The following is a 21,626-nucleotide window of genomic DNA, read 5'->3' as shown; positions in this document are numbered from 1 at the left end:
TCAAGTTAACAAGCCTCAAGAGTCTTGACAAGTTCCGGGTTGCCGTACGGCAAGCCCATTGCTGTGTGGCAACTCTTTAGTAAAAGGGCCCTTAAATAAACCCGGACAAAACTTTGTTTGGAATAAAAGCAGGCCGCAGCTTTGTTTATTGGTGAACATTTCTTAACCCGAGCTAACAAAAAACAAGTCCACCTTATTTATTTAAAGCAATGAAACGGAAGTACCTGCCGTTAGTAGCTAGGAGTCATAATGCAAGAACAGGAAAAGTATGTAAACAAATTCTCTGCCACAGCAGCTAGACTTAAAGTAGGGGTATGGATTTCCATGCCTCTACTTCAGAACTTGGGACCAACATTCACCTCCTGCTGAATATTAAGGCCCTAATCAAAAGGACCTCCTTTTGAGAAGACTCTAACTCGGGTACCCCCCTCCCTCCCCACACACAAACACTGTGACAAGAATCAAACATATAAATGGCAAGAGGCGTACTCACTCGCAAATGCGCAGTAGAGACCCTCTCTGTCCTGCCCCCGCGTGATGGGGGCGTGACAGAGAGGGAACCTGCGCACCTGTGAGTGAGGGAACCGCCGTCACCACCGCTCCCCCCCCCAGGGTTGCCGCTACCGCTCCCCCCCCCCACCCGGAGTCACCGCTGCCACCCACCCTCCACCCGGCCACCTGGCTTCACTATTCAAACCGCCGGAACGCAGCACACAGCTCATCTGAGCTGCCGTTGGCCTTCCTTACCTGCCTGTGTCCCGCCCTCGCCGACGTTACATCACACGAGGGCGGAACACACACAGAGAAGAAGGAAGGCCGATGGCAGGCAGCTCACATGAGCTGTGTGCTGCGTTCCGGCGGTTTGAATAGTGAAGCCACGTACCCGGCCCGGGTGGAGGGGTGGCGGAGGGGACTCCGGGGGGGGGGGGGGGGGTGGCGGCGACCCCGGGGGGAAGGGGCGTCATTGACCTATCCGGGGGGGGGGGCCTTTCAAACCCCCCCTTCCTTTACTAGCCTGTTTTTACGGGCTCAACAGCTAGTTCAAATAGAAACAACAACATTATCTCAACAAGGAACATTTGGGAGACACTAAGGGAGGGTGAGCTGGGTAAGCAAGCCACCTCTGAGGATCAGGAAGGATCCTGGTCCTCGGAGGCGATGCACTTTTATATGGCCCCGCAATTTCCTTCCTGATGCATGGGAGGAATTGCCCCTGTTTGGTGGATAATTCCTGCCCAGGCAATTTCAGATATAACCTGTCTAATCGGGCAGAACGACCAACCCTTTTTTCGGGCCTTTCCCAGCACCTTTGTGGTGTCCCTAGTGTGGGAAAGACCCATCCCCCAAGGCCTTGCCAGCTGTGAACCAGACCCTGCGATAGCTCACCCAGGGGAATAGGGTGGCTTATACAGATGACCCGGTCGCCCTTAAACATGTGCGTGAAAGCTGTGGTGCTCATACATATTAGAGCTACGATGGCTTGGAATGGGTTTTTTTTTTTTTTTTTTGCTCTAAAATCATAACGAAGGCTTGCTGGAAGAGAGCAGAAACTCATCCAGATATTAGAAAAGAAGGCAGATTATCCTGTTCTCGGCAGGGAAATGTGGTGAATGAGTAATTTTCAAGGGTAAATCTGCAGATAAAGCAGAGTGATATACACAATCCTGAGATTGTTGATGAGTTATTCATCCACAGAATTTAAAAATCGTAACAATGCTTCATAGGGCATATTTCTCCTCCAATAGGGCATACAAAATGGGTTGTATTTTGTACCCCTGGACATTTTAACAGGGTGGATTAGGATTCCTTGGGGTTTTGTAGAAGTTAGCTGTGGTTAGGGTTGGAAGGGTAGAGGGTGGTGGTGGGGAGGAGGGTTGTTATAGCTGCTCGTTATTATTGTTATCTATTTGTTATCTGTTATCTATCATACACAACAGTTGCACAGCATATTGCTCCTTTTTATACTTTAATAAAAAGATTTAAATATAAAATCATAAGTGTTTGAGGCTTCTTCAGATGAGGACAGAGCCTGCAGGGATGGGGCGGGGACAAAAGCTGCAAGGATGGAAACAGGGTCTGCGGGGTAACATTGGGGATGGAGACAGAGCCCGCGGGGACAGAGACAGAACCCATGGGGACAAGACAGGGACAAACTTTGTCCCCCATGCCATTCTCTAGTTTGCAGGTAACCTTGTGTATTTCTGTGTGCCCAGTTTACTCATGGCTAGATGAGGTGTTCCCAAGGGTGGGGGTAGGGTAGGATTTGTATTTATCTGCATACAGCCTGTGTGTGCGTAATTTATTCATGGCAGGAAGAGATGTTCCTAAGGGAAGGGGGTAGGGTGGGATTTGTATTTATCTGCATACAGCCTGTGTGTGTACTCATGGCTGGATGTGTTCTCGAGGGAGGGGGTAGGGTGGGTTTGTATTTATCTGCATACAGCCTGTGTGCACACAGTTTACTCATGGCTGGACAAGGTGTTCCTGAGGGTGGGGGTAGGGTGGGATTTGTACTGACATTCATACTTTTGAAAATTCAAGTGTATGCTTGTAATTGAACTGAGAAAACGTGCTTCTTGTAAGGTTTTTCAGGATTAATTTTCAAAGTAGAGGTATATATGCATTCTTTTGCTTTAAAAATCTTAGACAGAGAAAAAGTATGCATATACTTTTTAACCATGCACACAATTAAATAATTACCCCCAAAGGGCAATATTGAAAGGTATTTCCACAGTTAAAGTGTTTTACCTTTCAAAATTGGGCAGTCTGAAAATTACCCACCTTGTGTGCATCTAGCAGAACAGCACAGGGACTTTTACCACATTTAAAGGGTTACTTTCTGGAGAAGAATTGGAATGGGGAGTTCTCACGAAATGCCTAGCCACTTGCCTGGGGTTCCCTGCAGCCACTTAGAGGGTCTATCCCTAGCACAGCTCAGGTCCGCCTGCACCTGCTGCTTGTGCTCTACACTAGCAGCCTCCTCCCACTGACTGGGTCACAACTGCCTCTGGGCGAGTCTCCCGTTCTCAAATTATCCCCAATGATTTCTAGGTTACAAGAGCTACACTCCCAGAGGTCTCACAGTTCCCAGAAAGCACTCACAGACCCAACACACAAATCACCAGGATTCTTTATCAGTACAGACAGCAGAGTCAACAAACTAAACAGGTTTATTGTCATACTGGAACAATGAACAACAAAATGTGCAATCAGCAAACAATAACAGGTAACTGAAATATGGATCAATTATAACACTAACTAAACATCTGTATACTGTCTAAATAGTACCTGGGAAGGTTAGGACATATAATTCACTGAGCCTCAGCAAAGAGATCTGTCTCTCTTTCCTCCTAGGTTAAGACTGAAGCAACAACTGCTGTGTAATTTCAAACTCTAATATCCCCTTTCCAGGGTTCAGTGTGGTTTACATTCTAGGTGAGACAGAAGCAAATAGTGTTAGTGTGAGATCTGAGAAACATTAGACATGTTTTTGTAAAAACACCTCCCAACAAAAACAGTGAAGCTACTCAACTATAACAAACAATATTAATTCACTAATACAATGTAAGACTTTTTTTTGTCATACAACAGTAAACAAGGAGGCAAAATGCCTCAGAAATACAAAAGGTGTTATATATCTTTATGCCTCACCTTTTCAATCACTGGGTTTTTTTTTAACTTCCATTGTTTTAATTCAAATATCTTCTCTTTGTATATTTATTTATTTAGATTTTGCTCACACCTTTTTCAGTAGTAGCTCAAGGTGAGTTACATTCAGGTACACTGGATATTTTTCTGTACCTGAGGCAATGGAGGGTAGTAGTAGTAAAGTGACTTGCCCAAGATCACAGGGAGCAGCAGCGGGATTTGAACTGGCCACCTCTGGATTGTAAGACCGGTGTGCTCTAAGCACTAGGCCACTCCTCCACTTATATCATATATATTTTATCTGTAGTCATATTAGGGGAGACCTAATATGAACACAGATGTTAAGTGAAATATATATTTTTTATGAAAGTGCAAAAACCGTATAAGATAAACATATACAAAAGAGAAGATATTTGAATTAGAAAAATGGAGGTTTTTTAAAAGCCAATGATTGAAAAGGTGAGGCATAAAGATATATAACGCCTTCATATTTCTAAGGCTTTTTTCCTACTTGTTTATAGACATTGTTACTTGTAAAAACAAAGAAAAAAAAATAAAACCCCTCCATGTGAAACAAAACACAGTCAAATGTTAAAGATGTGCAAAATAACATCAAATACCTACTTATCTGGATAGCACCAAACAGTGCAGCTGTGGTAACTTGATATAATTACATCAAATGAGTGTCTCTCTGCAAGATCTAATGGCTTTAGCAGCCGTGTCTGACCAGACTGTTAATACTGATGGCAGTTTACTTGAAGCCAGATACTTTTTATAGCTTCATCAGCAACTGCCATTGATTAACAACAGTCTGATGAGACTGGCTGTCGCCATACATTGAATGGTCACCCTTAGATCTTGCAGAGGAACATTCACCTGGATTTACACATAGGCAGTTCTTTATAAACTTACCTTCTAAAGGTACATGTGGACATATGCTTTGCTAACATACAACAGTCCCTCTGAGGCCCAGATTTAGGTAAAGTAACACAAGGAACTACCTCCAGTGCTAAATTTTTTTATAAGCACCGGAGGTCCGGAGCACAACTGCCACTGCCATGCTGGAATTCGGGTCTGATGCCATGGCATTCCACAGCGGTGGTGCCAGTTAGCAGTAGTAACTTCTACACTTGAATTCAGCATGGGACCTGCAAAGCCCACCCGCACTGACAGCTCCAGTGGCACCCCCCCCCCCCCCCCCCCGTCCCCTCTGCTTGCACTGGCTGCCATGGTAACAGGAGTCCATGGGAGAGATGGGACTGGAGTGTCACAGGGCACTGTTGGCACCGGAAGGCTCGGGAGCCCTACGCTGTTTTCTGCTCTGGACCACCACAGTGCGGACAAAGTGAGTAAATAAAAGTCAAAGCAGTGTACAATAAAATCATGAAAAACAGAAAGGAACTACTTAAAATTCATAAGTCGGAGGGAAAAAAAAAGATAGAATTAACTGGTATTCAGAGTAAGGTGAGGGAGTCTATCCAGCAAGGGAAAAATCTGGACAGGGCAATTGATGGGGGGAGAGGGGGTAGGAGGATGGTCCTCCTCATTTAAAATCTAGGCCTGCACCTTTTATAATTCACAGCCTCAGAGCTGAGTCTGACCAACACTGCAGAGCAGATGTGGCTTCAGTTTCTTAGACATGAAGTAGCAGCACTTGGGGCTTCCAGAACTGGGATAGCAATTACAAAACAAGATGAAAAAAATAGCACTCTCTTTTTGCTGCTTTGCAATTTCTTAGAGCCAAGGTCTATTTTGAAGAAAAGATATTGCGTGTATATTTTTGCAGATTGTTAAGTGTATAGATGTATGCAAGTTGTCTGAATCTATGAGGTCAATACTGTAGGTATATTTGTGCAGGTTGTCTGAACATGTGTGGTTGATAGTATCAACTTGATACTGGTGCTTATTTTACAAGCATCAATCACATTTAGACATGCATAAATCGGCACAAACATCTATCTTGATAAAGGTTTAAATTCCAACTTTATAAAGCCGAGATATATAGAACATGCAAACGACAAGGAGGCGTGGTCTGGATGTGTTTTGGGCAGGACTAGGGCAGGCCTGAAAAATGAACACTTATTCCCCATTTCAGAAGGGGAACGAACATCTAACATAGTAACATAGTAGATGATGGCAAATAAAGACCTGTATGATCCATCCAGTCTGCCCAAAAAGATAAACTCATTGTATGTGCTACTTTATATGTATACCTGACCTTGATTTGTCCTTGCCATTTTCAGGGCACAGACCGTAGAAGTCTGCCCAGCACTAGCTTTGCTTCACAATTTCCGGTGTTGCCACCCAATCTCCACTAAGCTTCTGTAGATCCATTCCTTCTTCGTGAAAAAATACTTCCTGACATTACTCATGAGTCTGCCCCTCTTCAGCCTCAATTCATGTCCTCTAGTTCTACCGCCTTCCCGTCTCCGGAAAAGGTTTGTTTGCGGATAAAGACTGATATCAGGATTTACACCTACTACCTGGGACATCTCAGTTCCCAAAAAGTGCTGCTATTGAGCAATGCTCCATTGCAGGGATCAGGGGAGATGATCCCCTTCATCCCTCTGTTCTTGATGTCCCTCCACCTCCCCTCACACTCACAAAAGCCAAACTTGCAAGGGAATATTGGGGTCTGTGATGACCTCAGGAATAATAAATGCTTATGTTTCTAAAATGGCTTGGATAGATGATTATGTTGCTATCCCACACATAATCATGTATGTGCCTATCTGACCTATTGATATTTCAGACATTTAGAAGGAAAGTTGTCAAGCTGCATTAGGGTCGTAAGTTACGTTATTTGCCCCTTAATAAGGGCTCTAATGCAGCTTGTCTTGCCCTCACACGGTGATAGTTACATCACCTTGGATTACATAGTAATAAGATGCATAGTAATAAGATGCAAAGCACGTAAAAACAGCTCATTAGTATGTATAAACCAGAATGCAACTTGTGGAAACATGACCCATAGAGGTATTAGCACAAGACTACCACAGGGGTGCAATTTTGGAAACAGTGCTGACAGGGCAGGAGGACTTGGAATTACTCCTGCCATAATACCACTGCACCACCAGGTAAGGGGAAAGGGAATGGAACTTGATATACCGCCTTTCTGTGGTTTTTGCAACTACATTCAAAGCGGTTTACATGGTATATACAGGTACTTATTTGTAGCTGGGGCAATGGAGGGTTAAGTAACTTGCCCAGAGTCACAAGGATCTGCAGTGGGAATCGAGCCCAGTTCCCCAGAATCAAAGTCCATTGCACCAACCATTAGGCTACTCCTCTACTCTTTTAGGTCCACTTGATGGTGGGGTGCCCTTTGATGGGGTGGGAGGATCTCCTTGGAGGAAGTTGGGGAGAATGACCTTGAGGCCCAATGCTCCCGGGCTGCTGGAACTCACATCAATGTTTATTCATTTAGCGCAGTAGTCAGTAACCTGCAGGTGTGGTAAATTCTAAAATGGATGTTCATGCTGCACGTAACCTGCACATAGACATCTATTTGTCCATGAATTTTAGAACGGGCTCTATGTTGGGAGATCTTGTTCCAAAATACTACATAAGAACATAAAAATAGTCATACCGGGTCAGACCAATGGTCCATCTAGCCCAGTATCCTGCTTCCAACAGTGGCCAATCCAGGTCACAAAATAAAACCAATTAGTAGCAACATTCCATGCTACTAAACCTAGGACAAGCAGTGGCTTCCCCATACCCATCTCAATAACAGACTATGGACTTTTCCTCCAGGAACTTGTCCAAACCTTTTTTTAAACCCAGATACCCTAGTTGCCGTTACCACATCCTCTGGCAGTGAGTTTTAGAGCTTGTTTTTAAAGTATTTCCATTTAATTTCATCAAGTGTCCTCTGGTCTTTGTACTTTTTGAAAGAGTGAAAAATTGATTCACATCTACCCGTTCTACACCATTCAGGATTTTATAGACCTCAGTCATATCACCCCCTTAGCTGTTTCTTTTCCACGCTGAAGAGCCCTAACCTCTTTAGCCTTTCCTCATTTGGGAGGAGTTCCATCCCCTTATCATTTTGGTCACTCTTCTTTGAACCTTTTCTAATTCTGCTATATCTTTTTTGAGATACGGTGACCAGAAATGAACACAATACTCAAGGTGAAGTCGCAACATGGAGCAATAGAGAGGCATTATAATATTCTTGGTCTTATTTTGCATCCCTTTCATAATAATTTCTAGCATCCTGTTTGCTTTTTTGGCCGCCGCCACATACTGGACAGAAGATTCAGCGTATTATCTACAATGACACCTAGATCTTTTTCTTGAGTGCTGACGCCTAAGGTTGACCCTAGCATCAGGTAACTATAATTTGGATTATTCTTCCCAATGTGCATCACTATTGGGCTCATTTTCGAAAGAGAAGGACGCCCATCTTTCGACACAAAACGGAAGATGGACGTCCTTCTCCCAGGGTCATCCAAATCGGTATAATCGAAAGCCGATTTTGGATGTCCCCAACTGCACACCATTGCAGGGACAGCCAAAGTTAACGGGGGCATGCCGGAGGCATAGCAAAGGCGGGACTTGGGCATGCCTAACCCTTGGACGTCCTTGACCCATAATCGAAAAAAAGAAGGACGTCCCTGACGAGCACTTGGACGTTTTCACCTGGACCTGTTTTTCTTACGTCTAAGGCACAAAAAGGTGCCCGAAATGACCAGATGACCACCGGAGAGAATCGGGGATGACCTCCCATTACTCCTCCAGTGGTCACTAACCCCCTCCCATCCTCAAAAAACATCTGTAAAAATATTTTGTGCCAGCCTCAGATGTCATACTCATGTCCGTAACAGCAGTATGCAGGTCCCTGGAGCAGTTTTAGTGGGTGCAGTGCACTTCAGACAGGTGGACCGAGCCCCACCCCCCTACCTGTTACGTTTGTGGAGGAAACAGCGAGCCCTCCAAAACCCACTGTACCCACATCTAGGTGCCTCCCTTCACCCGTAGGGGCTATGGTAGTGGTGTACAGTCCTTCAGAACTCGGCTGCATGTCTTATCTTACGCCTAGACCGATATACTCATATCACCCCTCTCCTCAAATCAATTCACTGGCTTCCGATCAGGTACCGCATACAGTTCAAGCTTCTCCTACTAACCTACAAATTCACTCGATCTGCAGCCCCTCCTTACCTCTCTACCCTCATCTCCCCTTACGTTCCTACCCGTAACCTCCGCTCTCAAGACAAATCCCTCCTCTCAGTACCCTTCTCCACCACCGCCAACTCCAGGCTCCGTCCTTTCTGCCTCGCCTCACCCCATGCTTGGAATAAACTCCCTGAGCCCATACGCCAGGCCCCCTCCCTGCCCATCTTCAAATCCTTGCTCAAAGCCCACCTCTTCAATGTCGCCTTCGGCACCTAACCACTACACCTCTATTCAGGAAATCTTGACTGCCCCAACGACATTTCGTCCTTTAGATTGTAAGCTCCTTCGAGCAGGGACTGTCCTTCTTTGTTAAACTGTACAGCACTGTGTAACCCTAGTAGCGCTCTAGAAATGTTAAGTAGTAGTAGTAGTACAGTTGTGGGTAGTGGGTTTTGGGGGCTCAGCACACAAGGTAAGGGAGCTATGTACCTGTGAGCTATTTATGAAGTCCACTGCAGTGCCCACTAGGGTGCCCAGTTGGTGTCCTGGCATGTCAGGGGGACCAGTGCACTACAAATGCTGGCTCCTCCCATGACCAAATGGCTTGCATTTGGTAGTTTCTGAGATGGACGTCCTTGGTTTCGATTATTGCTGAAAATCAGAAACGTCCATGTCTAGGGACGACCAAATTTAAGGATTTGGACGTCCCTGGCAGTATTTTCAAAACGAAAGATGGACGTCCATCTTGTTTCGAAAATACGGGTTTCCCCGCCCATGGATCGGGACGTTTTGCAAGGACATCCAAATCAAAACTTGGACGTCCCTTTCGAAAATGCCCCTCTTTGCATTTATCCACATTAAATTTCATCTGCCATTTGGATGCCCAATCTTCCAGTTTCCTAAGGTCCTCCTGCAATTTTTCACAATCATAAGTACACAAGTGTTGCCATATTGGGACAGACCGAAGGTCCACCAAGCCCAGCATCCTGTTTCCAACAGTGGTCAATCTGGGTTACAAGAACCTGGCAAGATCTCAAAACAGTATAATACATTTAATTTATTTCTGCATTTGTGCCCTACATTTTCCAACTAGTGTAGGTTCAATGTGGCTTACAGTTAGGTTGTTTTGGAAATGTTACAGAGCATTTTAGGACTGGACATAGACAATGTTCAGTTCTGTCAGTGTTTCTAGATTGTGGTGTGTTGGCCGGTGTTGAACTCGATTAAGTGGGTTTGCAGAAGAAGAATTTCTTGAAGAAGTGGGCTTTCAGGAGTTTTCTAAATGTTAGATAGTAGTTTGTGCATTTTAGGTCTTTCGGGAGTGTGTTTGAGGCTCTGGTGCATAGGTATGTGAAGTTAGTTGTATGTGTTGATTTGTATTTCAGACCTTGACATTTGGGGAAATGAAGGGTGAGATAGGTGCTTGTGCCTTTAATTGCGTTGCACACTGGTAATTCTATCAGGTTTGTCATGTATTCCGGTGTGAGGCCGAATATTATTCTGTAGGCCAAGGAACATAGCTTGAATGTTATATGTGCTTTGATAGGGAGCCAGTGTAGATTTTATGCTGCTTATCCTAGAAATATTCAATGTAGCAGACCACTATTTTATGTGGGGGACTTCTCTAATATAATCATCTATACCTTGTCCCAAACATCCAATTATCTCATATGTATATTATTCATTATTTCATTAATTCACTTCAATCGCATAACTCTCTGTAGTGAACAATTCTCAGTCAATGTAACAACTACTTTTAAACAGATAGTCCTGCTGCTCTCACCATATGAACACAGTGTTCAAATTTTAATATCCACCAAGGGAAATGGTTGAAGTGCAAATCGTCATAGATCAACGCACATGACTTATTTTTTATATATATTTATACTATTTGTTTTTTCTTGAAATCTTTAACAATTTTTTGAATTAAATTGAAATTGAAAGATCATAGCAACACTTATCTTTTACATCGGCAGCATTTTAAACAACAGGAGAACCTCCGCCAACATGGCCAAGTTTCAATGTCTTCCTCAGGGAAAAGGTTCTCTAAGAAACAAAAATCAGTTACAGTATACAGTTCAAAGAATCCTACTTACTGCTGTCCTGGATGTGATAAAAATTGCGCATTATCTATACTTCATTACTTACAGCTACAGAGTAGTCACGCTCCTGCAATAGTTTGAAAAAAATGGCCGCGGTTTGCCGGCATAAGCGTCTGATTTAAGTAGTACACAGCTGATCACAAAATGTGGAGGAGTGGCCTAGTGGTTAGGGTGGTGGACTTTGGTCCTGGGGAACTGAGGAACTGAGTTTGATTCCTGGCACAGGCAGCTCCTTGTGACTTTGGGCAAGTCACTTAACCCTCCATTGCCCGCCGCATTGAGCCTGCCATGAGTGGGAAAGCACGGGGTACAAATGTAACAAAAAAAAACCAACAGTGTTCTGATTGGATTAGGAAAAATATCTCCCATCCAATCAAACCAAAGACCACCAGTCAAGTTCAGAGTTTAGCCCTGCAGGATATAAAGTTTGTAATTGAAATATCCAACATTGTTCTTTAAAATTTAAAAGTAGATTCATATCGCCACCCTCCCATCCCAACTGTATATGATCCAGAATTCTCCATTTGATATCATTAAGCGAATGATGACAATCCATCCAATGTTGCACTAGTGGTGCCGTCAGGACCTGATTTTTGATTCTAGATTTGTGCTCATTTAAATGAGCACGCGCAGATCGACTCGATCTGCCAATGTATACTTTCTGGCAAGGACATATGATCGCATACACAATATTACTTGTCAAGCAGGTGGTATGAGAGCGAGCTTGGATCGAATTTCCAGCCAACAGGTATTGCCATATAGGGCCTTCAATGGTTAAGTCACACCATTGACAGGATCCACATCTATAATGTCCCAGAGTCTCAAAAGGAGAATTCACAAAGTCCAGACGTTTATAAGTGAGCAACTCTCCCAGAGTTTTACTATGACTATATGCACACATTGGATGCTCCGAAAATCAATCGTATACTTGTAACATCCTCCAATATGCATGAATACTGTTATTAATCTTAGAACATAAAGGAGAGAAAGGGATCACAGCTATTAATTTGTCCTCTTCTGCTTTAGAGCGGTACTGAAGCAACAAATCCCTCTGTGAGAATTTCGCTCTCAAATAGGCTTTACGCACCATCGATTTCGGATAACCACTTTCTTGAAAATGTTTAGACATCGCCAATGCTTGAATTTCAAATGTAGTATTGTTTGATCAAATTCTTCTTATCCTTAAAAACTGGCTATTCGGTAAATCAGCCTTCAGATGGTAGGGATGGGAGATGGAAAAATGTAATAGAGTATTTCGTGTAGCACAGGGGCGTAGCCACGGGTGGGCCTGGATGGGCCTAGGCCCACCCAGTTTGGGTTCAGGCCCACCCAGCAGCGGAGCGGAGGGAGCAGGCAGCGCTGATCCTGCATCTGCCTCCTTCTCTCTGACGGCAGCGCAGCGCTTCCCAGACGCTGCCTCCGCCGCCACAATCTACCTCCTCCCTCTGTCTCACTCAACAGCAGCGGTAGCGTCGTGATTCAAACACGCTGCCTCCTGCTTCTAACCCGGAAGCAGAGGAGACGCTTCCGGGTTAGAAGCAGGAGGTAGCGTGTTTGAATCGCTACCGCTGCTGTTGAGAGTGAGACAGAGGGAGGAGGTAGATCATGGCGGCGGATGGAGGCAGCGTCTGGGAAGCGCTACCATCAGAGAGAGGGCGGGCAGGTGGAATGGGAGGGAAGGATGCATGGGGGTGATGGAGAATCGCTGGACACATGGATGGGAGCGGAAGGGGAGGGGAGAGAGGAGAGTCACGGGATGGATGGATGGAGGTGGGGGTCAGGGGAGAGAGAATTGCTGGGGATGGAGGTGGGGGGCAGGGGAGAGAGGAGAATTGCTGAGGATGATGGATGGATGGAGGTGGGGGGCAGGAGAGAGAGGAGAATTGCTGGGGATGGATGGATGGAGGTGGGGGGCAGGGGGAGAGAGGAGAATTGCTGGGGATGGATGGAGGTGGGGGGCAGGGGAGAGAGGAGAATTGCTGGGAATGGATGGATGGAGGGGACAGGGGCAAGAACAGAATTGCTGGGGATAGATGGATAGGGGCAGGGGAGAGAAGAGAATTGCTGGGGATGGATGGAGGGGAGAGGAGAGTTGCTGGACATGGGTGGATGGAGGGGAGGGAAGAGGAGAGAGGAAGGTTGCTGGACATGGGTGGATGGAGGGGAGGGCAGGGGGCAGAGGAGGGTTGCTGGACATGGATGGATGGAGGGAAGGGCAGGAGAGAGGAGGCTGCTGGATATGGATGGAGGAGAGGGAAGGGAGAGAGAAGAAATGCTGGACATGGATGGAGGGGAGGGAAGAGTGAGGAAGGAGATGAGATGAGGGAAAAGGAAGAGAGGAGAAAATTGCACATGGATGAAGAAAATAGGCAGAAGCTGGATCCACTGGACAGTCAAGTCTGCGGAGGACCCAGAGCAAGAAATGAAGAAGAAAGGCGGAAAGTAAAGAAATAAATGGAAAGGAAGCCCTGGAAACGGAGTAAAGAGGACAGATAGCAGCAGAATCAGATACTGGGCCAGTATGATCAGAAAAACAAAGTCACCAGACAGCAAAGGTAGAAAAAAATCATTTTATTTTCATTATAATGATTGGAACATGTCCAATTTGAGAATCAGGTGCTCAACATTAAAAGTTTATATTTATTTACTTATTTATGGCATTTTATCCCACATTAAACATGAATTAGATTGGAACCTGGGATCATTTAATGTTTTTTTTCCTGGAGAGAGTAATGCATTGCCTCCTCCACCCCCCAGGCTCTCTCCCCGGCTATAGCCAGCTCTGCAATTTTGAAGGGAGGTGCACAGGTGGACAGGGGGGGGGGGGGGGCGCAGAGGTGAACCAGGGAGAGAGCCTGTTGTTAAACATTTACCAGCACACCACTGTCTAGTGCCCACCCATCCAACCTGTTGGCCCACCCAAAAATTGACTTCTGGCTACGCCACTGGTGTAGCAGGTTTCCGAAAAAGAGTGGTGTGGATCTGATTATTTAATCTATAGTCCCAGGCATCCAAAAATTCCAACCCTTGAGTATGATGATGAAAAGTGAAATTTAAATTTGGTTGATAAGTATTTAATTCGGGTTCCATCTGTTTTGTCTGTAACTCTCAAACTGTATGAACCAGTACAAAGTTTAAGATCAGCTGATAAACATTTACTTAAAGTCCTAAACTGTGGAATTCACTGCCTTTGGAATTTCATAAAACTGATTCACTTACGTCATTTAGAAAACTGCGTAAGATATTTCTTTCATTAAATGCTTTCATGATATATTGCTCATTTTGGTACATGTGCGTATTAACATTTAAATATCCTGATTGTGACAATTAAAGATATGACTTTCTCATATTATTTGTTTTATATCTGTTGTTTTATGGTGTTTTAAATTTTTTTGTTTATATTTTAATTATATTTATTTACAATTGTGATCTACTGTGGAATGTGCGGAAAATGTTTTAAAAATAAATTTAAAAAATAAACGTGTCTTTCAGATTGTGTGTATATGTATGTAAGTTGTCTAAATGTGTGTGGCTAATACTGTATATATTTATGTGAGTGTGTGAGGTTGACTATTTATTTATACAAGTTGTTTGTGTGAGGTTGTTACTGTGTATTTTTGCAAGTTGAGTGTGTGTGGTTGACATTGTGTATTTATTTATGCAAGTTGTTTGAATGTGTGAGGTTGTTACTGTGTATTTTTGCAAGTTGAGTGTGTGTGGTTGACATTGTGTATTTATTTATACAAGTTGTTTGAGTGTGTGAGGTTGTGACTATATTTATACAAGTTGTTTGAGTGTGTGAGGTTGTGACTATATTTATTTATACAAGTTGTTTGCGTGTGTGAGGTTGCTACTGTGTATATATTTTTGCAAGTTGTCTGAATGGGTGTGGTTAATACTGTGTATATATTTATTTAAGTTGTTTTGAGTGTGTGAGGTTGTTACGGTGTATAAATGTTTTGCAAGTTGTCTGAATGGGTGTGGTTGTCTTTTCTACTGCTTTTATTATTTTTATTTCCTTTCAAACTTATCCTTGGTTTTATACTTCTCTTGTATATCAATCTAGGAGGCAGTGGCAGCTATTTGGTCTCTCAGTCCCCCATACTACCTCATCCACAGTTGCGGGGAATGGCCTCTGCCTCTTCTGATTCTTTGCTGCCTTCAGAATCTTCATTCCAAGCCTGTATGTTCAAACCAAGCACCTATCCAGATGACTCCTGGGGCAGGACTGCAGCTACAGGACCTGGAAGTCCCCAGGGTACAAAGGAGGACCAGTTGCATGATCCCGAGGACAGAGCAGGGAAGCACAGCACAGAGATGTGTGTAAGTCATCCGTAGTGATCTGTCTGTTGCTGACCCTGAATCAGGGATACTGAGGGAATTTATCTTAATGTTACAGATCTAAGCTGTCTCAAGTTCAGACACTGTGCACTTGTACAGGGAAATACAAAAGCCAGGTCATACTACCAAGGGGTCTGTGATTTTAGGAAAAATGGGAGAAGTTTTGTTCATAATATGCTGTTCAAGAATATTGAAATGAAGTAATTTGGAGGGAGAGGCCCTGTCCATGTGCTTCATGACTTCCTTAATAAGGGAAAGGGACTTGAAATACTGCCTTTCTGTGGTTTTTGACAGGGCTGGCGAGAGACGAGCCAGGCCTGGGGCAGGGCCGCCCCCCCCCCCCTACGATTATCGCCGCTGCTGCTGCCGCCACAACTGCAATTTAAATACCTTGGGTGGCGGGGATCCCGAGACCCTGCCAGCAGAAGAGGTCTTCCTCCAGCGCTGCTCTTCACTCTGCCCATTGCCTGCTTTTTCTCTCAGTGCATGACAAGAAAAGCAGCTGCTTGGCAGGCAATGGGCAGAGTGAAGAGCAGCGCTGGAGAAAGATCTGCAGTGTCTGCTCCTCCGGGTCCTCCACAGCCTCCAAGGGGGACCCGGTGCCGGAGTTTTCTCTCTCCTGCTCCTGTCAGGACACACCCGAGTCCTGTCAGAAGCAGGAGAGAGCGCTGCACCCCCCCCCCCCCTTGGAGGGCCTGGGGAATTTTGCCCCCCCCCCTTTCGGCGGACCTGGTTTTTGCAACTACATTCAAAGCAGTTTACATAGTATATACAGGTACTTATTTGTGCCTGGGGCAATAGAAGGTTAAGTGACTTGCCCAGAGTCACAAGGAGCTGCAGCGGGAATCAAACCCAGTTCTCCAGGATCAAAGTCGGCTGCACTAATAACTAGGCTACTCCTCCACTCAACAGAAGGGAGGTGCTACATCTGCAATACACACTGCTGGAATTCTATGTATGTTATATTGATGTATTCTATTTTTTTAAGTATAAATATAAACCACTATCTAGCTTATTTTCGAAAGGGAAGGACGCCCGTCTTCTGACACAAATCGGGAGATGGGCGTCCTTCTCCTGAGGTCACCCAAATCGGCATAATCGAAAGCCAATTTTTTGCATCCTCGACTGCTTTCTGTCGCAGGGACGACCAAAGTTCACAGGGGCATGTCGGCAGTGTACAAAAGGCGGGACGGGGGCGTGGTTAAGAGACGGGTGCCCTCGGCTGATAATGGAAAAAAGAAGGGCGTCCCTCGCGAGCATTTGGTCGACTTTACTTGGTCCCTTTTTTTTCACGACCAAGCCTCAAAAAGGTGCCCGAACTGACCAGATGACCACCGGAGGGAATCAGGGATGACCTCCCCTTACTCCCCCCCAGTGGTCACCAACCCCCTCCCACCCTAAAAAAAAAAATTAAAAAGCATTTTTTTCCAGCCTCTATGCCAGCCTCAGATGTCATACTCAGGTCCATCACAGCAATATGCAGGTCCCTGGAGCGGTTTTAGTGGGTACTGCAGTACACTTCAGGCAGGCGGACCCAGGCCCACCTGTTACACTTGTGGTGGTAAATATGAGCCCTTTCAGAACCCACCAAAAACCCACTGTACCCACATCTAGGCGCCCCCCTTCATCCCTAAGGGCTATGGTAGTGGTGTACAGTTGTGGGGAGTGGGTTTTAGGGGGGGGGTTGGGGGGCTCAGCACCCAAGGTAAGGGAGCTATGCACCTGGGAGCAATTTGTGAAGTCCACTGCAGTGCCCTCTAGGGTGCCCGGTTGATGTCCTGGCATGTGAGGAGGACCAGTGCACTACGAATGCTGGCTCCTCCCATGACCAAAGGGCTTGGATTTGGTTGTTTTTGAGATGGGCGCCCTCGGTTTCCATTATCGCCAAAAATCGGGGACGACCATCTCTAAGGCTGACCTAAATGTTGAGATTTGAGCATCCCCGACCGGATTATCGAAACAAAAGATGGACGTCCATCTCGTTTCAATAATACGGATTTTCCTGCCCCTTTGCCGGAACATCCTTAGAGATGGACGCCCTTAGAGATGGTCGTCCCCGTTCGATTATGCCCCTCCATGGATCCTTTTTCGGGGGGAATAAGGTACTATATAAGTGCAAAACCCAAATAGAAATTAGCCTCAGGTTGCATTTTTGCTCTTTTTCTACAAGACTCTCAGGGGTCTGTTTACACAGTGAATGGGCTGTGTTGGCACTAGCGCACAGCCAGCCACGCTATCAGCTTAGCAAACCCCAGTGTTAGGAAACAATTTTGAATAACATTTGCATGGATAAAATAGTGTTTTTCTTGTGGGAAACTTTTGTTCTTGAGACTGGTTTCGTTGAAGCTAATGTGTGGCTAGACTGGATTTGGTATACTATCCAGAGTTTAATTGTATCTGAAAACTATCGAACCACACTGCCTTTCCCTCAGTCTACTGTTCCCCAATTTACCCAAGGGAGTGAAAACACCCCCGGTATTCAGACCACCAGTCCCTGGGACAATTTTTGGGATCTGTCTAACCCGAGAAAAAAATCCTGAATCCTTACTCAGTTGGTAATCTTTCATTATGTAACTAACTTAACCTCTACCATTGACCTTGACTTTTCTCGTCCTCGGGCGGACATATGGTGGTATTGTGGAACCAAAACCTTATACTCAATGTTGCTGTATTTGTAATATTTGGCTGTTGTGTAATACCCTGTATTAGGAGTTTAGTGCAACAATTAATTGAAACTACTTTAAGTAAGAAAGAACCTTTCAAGGCCTTCAAGGGGGCAGATGTAGAATTATGAGCACAGTCATACACTATGGAATGGGTCAAAAGGCTAGAGATTGATAAGTCTGTGTGACTCTGGAATTTATGATCTATTATGATACCCTTATGGGCAAGCAGGCTTGGGAAAGAAACTAGTGTAAACAAAAGAAAGAATGTGGTTTAACAGGTTTAGTAAAGCAGATGGTAAGAACCAGATAATAATCTATGAGAAGGATAATTTGCAGAAAAAGTAATGTAAATCATTGTCTGAAACAAATTATATAAGCCGCTGTCTCAGAACAGTATTTCAGAGATGCAGTCACAGTGAACATCTTTTTTATGTAACTGTACTGATCTCTCATGAGAAACTATAATTGTATCTGTATTTGGTAAGTAAATAAACAATTGACTTTCTCATATGCGCGTAGCCCTGGTTTCTTTTATCCCCCCCCCCCCCCAAGTTGTTGATGGCTGGTATATGCTAATTTGGGAGGGGTACAAGGGGCCTAAAAACAGGGATTTCTGAGGATTCCCTGTACTCTGCTGTATGTTCACAATGTCCATCATTCCTGCTTACACTTTAATCACTTGCTTTTCTCTTTCAGTATGCAGGCATTGATCCCAGCGACCTTGTAAATACTAAGGTAATGTACAGGAGAGACTCCAGGGTTTATTTATTTATTAGGATTTGTTTTTTTAATGCCTTTATGAAGATATTCACCCAAGGTGGTGTAGCACAAGAATATGGTGGAAAAGACAAAGACCAAATATAGTAGGCGTCAGCAGACTTTTATTACACTTCTATATGACTCGACACGGGCCATGTTTCGGCTACAATACCTGAATCAGGAGTCTGGAAGTGTAAGGGATGAAATACCCAACTGGATTTCAGTGCTTATATATGTATATGTATATATATATATATATATATATATATATATATATATATCTGTGTGTGTGTCCCAAAGGTCTGCAGTTCGCAATCTACAGCAACTGTCTTTGCCTTCTCCAGTGTGTTCTTCTGTTTTGTGTTATTTGTACAGATTTATTCTTCTGTGTTTTGCCTGTACCACAAGAATAAGCCATACATAGGCAATAGACAGTTACAGCAGTGAAACTACTCAAATAATAATAATACACACATTATAGCATAGTAAGGTACTTACAATGTCAACAGAAGACACATTAAAAAAAAGTCTTAATAGACAGCATAGGCAGAAGTGTAGCCAGGTTAAGGGCACGGGGGGAGTGAGAGCGGACTGCCAGTGGCAACGGTGCTTAATTTAAATGTGACAGATCACATCAAAAACAGGCACCGGTGCCATCAGAAGTTCATTTGGGGGAGCAGTTGCTCCCCCTGGCGACCCACCCAGCTATGCCTCTGAGCATAGGGTGTAAATGGAGGTAGAATATATAGAGGGATAAGATAGAGTAAAAAGAGTTTAAGGGTGAGTAATGTCCGGAAAACTTGCACATGGAGTCAAAAAATGTGCAAGAGAATGATTTCCACTAGAGTAGGCGTGGACAAGGGTTGCATGTGTTACCTCATTATGTCGTCTGTATGCATCTCTCAGAGATTAGTGAACATGTTCACCCCCCTTTCTATTCATTAAGGAACACTTTTCAAAGAGTCCACCTGCATGCACTATCTGTACATCTTGTACCTAAGCTTCCCTTTGAAAATTGGCCAGGGGTATTAAGAACCCCCTCACTTTGCACCTGCTTCTTCTATGTGTTTTCCCACTGTACCCTAAACGTGCTCCCAGGAATGCAAGCTGTAGATCCCCAGCATAAGCATAGTTTGGAGTGGATATGAGGAGGGGCAGCACCCCTTCCCAAATGTTGCAGGTACTAATGCTCAGTTGGCTCACTAGCCCCACTGCCAATATGACTTCCATGCCCTTTGCCCCCCAGTGTTAGCCAGACTGGCGAGACAGATGTAAGTAAATCACACTTTGCACAACTATATAGCGTTTCAGAAGTTGCCCTCCTACAAGATTTTTTCACATTGGACTTCTGACCTCTAGCAGCTCCAGTGGCAAGAAATGAAAGATTTGACATGACCAGGAAAAAGAATAGCCCCATCTATTACTGTCAGATTCACTGCACAAATTCATCCCACTTACCAACCACATTTAATTACAGACAGCAGGGCAGTGGCATCTGAGGAATCGCTTATTTTCTGTGCTACACCAACCAGCCGAGTGCTGTGTATTCTATTCTCTCCTTACCATTAAGCATAAGGCATCCAGCACCATGTGGCAAGAGGGTAGGAAGCAGCTGTCCAAGCAGGGGTGTAGCCAGACATTCAATTTTGGGTGGGCTTGAACCCCCACCCCCCTCCACCCCCCCACAACTCCACTCCCCTAATCTCTCCCCCCCCCAGTACCTTTAAATCCTTTAGTTCTTCACCAGCACTTACGCATGCCAGCTCCGAGCCTTCCCTCTGACGCAACAGGAAGTTGTATCAAAGGGAAGGCTCAAGCCAGCGTGAGCAGGGGGAATATGTTGCTGCTTGAGCCAGCAAAGAACTAGGATTTAAAAGTACCGGTGGCTGGTGGGGGAATGGATTTAAGTGACCCCTTCCCAATCTCCTGGAGAGATAGATGCTAGGAGTCATCAGCTGGCAGGGCTTGGGGATCCCCACCAGTCACATCACTGTTGGGTGGGCCTGAGTGTAAAGCATCACTTGTCTCCAAGGTGCCACTTGTAACATTGATCTTCTTAAAATTTGTTTTTCATTCTCTTCCTTAGATTGTAGAATCTACCCGAGTGAATCGCCATAAGAGTGTCATGGCTTTACGCTGGGAAGCAGGACTCTATGCAAACAAAGATATTTAAATGGCAGCTGTGAAACTCAAGCTAACATCCTGGCCTCAAAAAGATACACAACAAAACCTGTTTTACATTAGACTGTAAGGAAGAATTTTCTAATTAAGGGAATCAAGATTCCTTTCATTTGACAAGAAGAACAAGAAACACAGAAATGTTTACCCTTCTCATCATGATAAAGACATAATATTCTGGTTGACTGAAACATTAATTGCATCTTACAGATCCATCAGAGATGGTGGAAGTTCAGAATCACGCGAGGCAGGAATAGCATGGGACATGTGTGATCATAAACAGAAGTACCAACAACTATAACAGGCTGCAAGAATTCCTTCCTTCTGCAACAAAGTGATGTGGCTGAATCTGAACAAGCGCATATCACAGCATGCACTATTTCACTTAAAAAAAAACCCATTTCGTTTAATTAAGTTATTTTACAAATTTTATTTTGATTAAAAATAACATGATCATTTATGAACTAAAGGAAAAAAATATTCCAGAGAATGAATATTTTATTTTGATTAAAAATAACGATCATTTATGAACTAAAATAAGGAAAACTTCCAGAGAATGAATTAAAAATAGATGTAATTATTACATTCATTCATTTCAATAACAGCAGTCAAAAGCTTTATAAATCTTTAGGGGGAACTTTTCAAACTGTCCACATTGCTACAAAATCAGTAGCTACTTTTTCCTGTGGATTTTGAACCAGCGTACTGATGTGCTTTCAGTTTCAAACCTTGTGCAATGCCTCTAGTTAGACACATGTGTGATCTTTGCACCAGAGTACTTGTGTGCTTTCATTTTCAGAACTGGAGCAAT

At 44.3% G+C, this 21,626-nt stretch overlaps 1 protein-coding gene across 6 annotated transcripts in view; it reads left to right on the top strand.

Annotated features, from left to right (window-relative positions):
- Nucleotides 1-21,284, top strand: part of MISP (mitotic spindle positioning) — a 41,773-nt gene extending 20,489 nt beyond the window's left edge. For 5 of the 6 annotated variants that reach the window (XM_030218224.1, XM_030218228.1, XM_030218226.1 and 2 more), the window contains exons 3-5: nucleotides 14,938-15,194; nucleotides 18,575-18,613; nucleotides 20,724-21,284. In XM_030218224.1, coding sequence (XP_030074084.1) covers nucleotides 14,938-15,194; nucleotides 18,575-18,613; nucleotides 20,724-20,810 — 383 coding nt within the window. In that variant the 3' untranslated portion in view covers nucleotides 20,811-21,284. The remainder of the gene's footprint in view (nucleotides 1-14,937; nucleotides 15,195-18,574; nucleotides 18,614-20,723) is intronic. The other variant, XM_030218229.1, reaches the window with a different exon arrangement.
- Nucleotides 21,285-21,626: the final 342 nt, after the last annotated feature.

Source organism: Microcaecilia unicolor, chromosome 11 (assembly GCF_901765095.1).
Source record: "Microcaecilia unicolor chromosome 11, aMicUni1.1, whole genome shotgun sequence".
Taxonomy (NCBI): Eukaryota; Metazoa; Chordata; class Amphibia; order Gymnophiona; family Siphonopidae; genus Microcaecilia; species Microcaecilia unicolor.
Note: the sequence above shows the minus strand (reverse complement) of the source record. Positions and strands in the feature narration are given on the sequence as shown.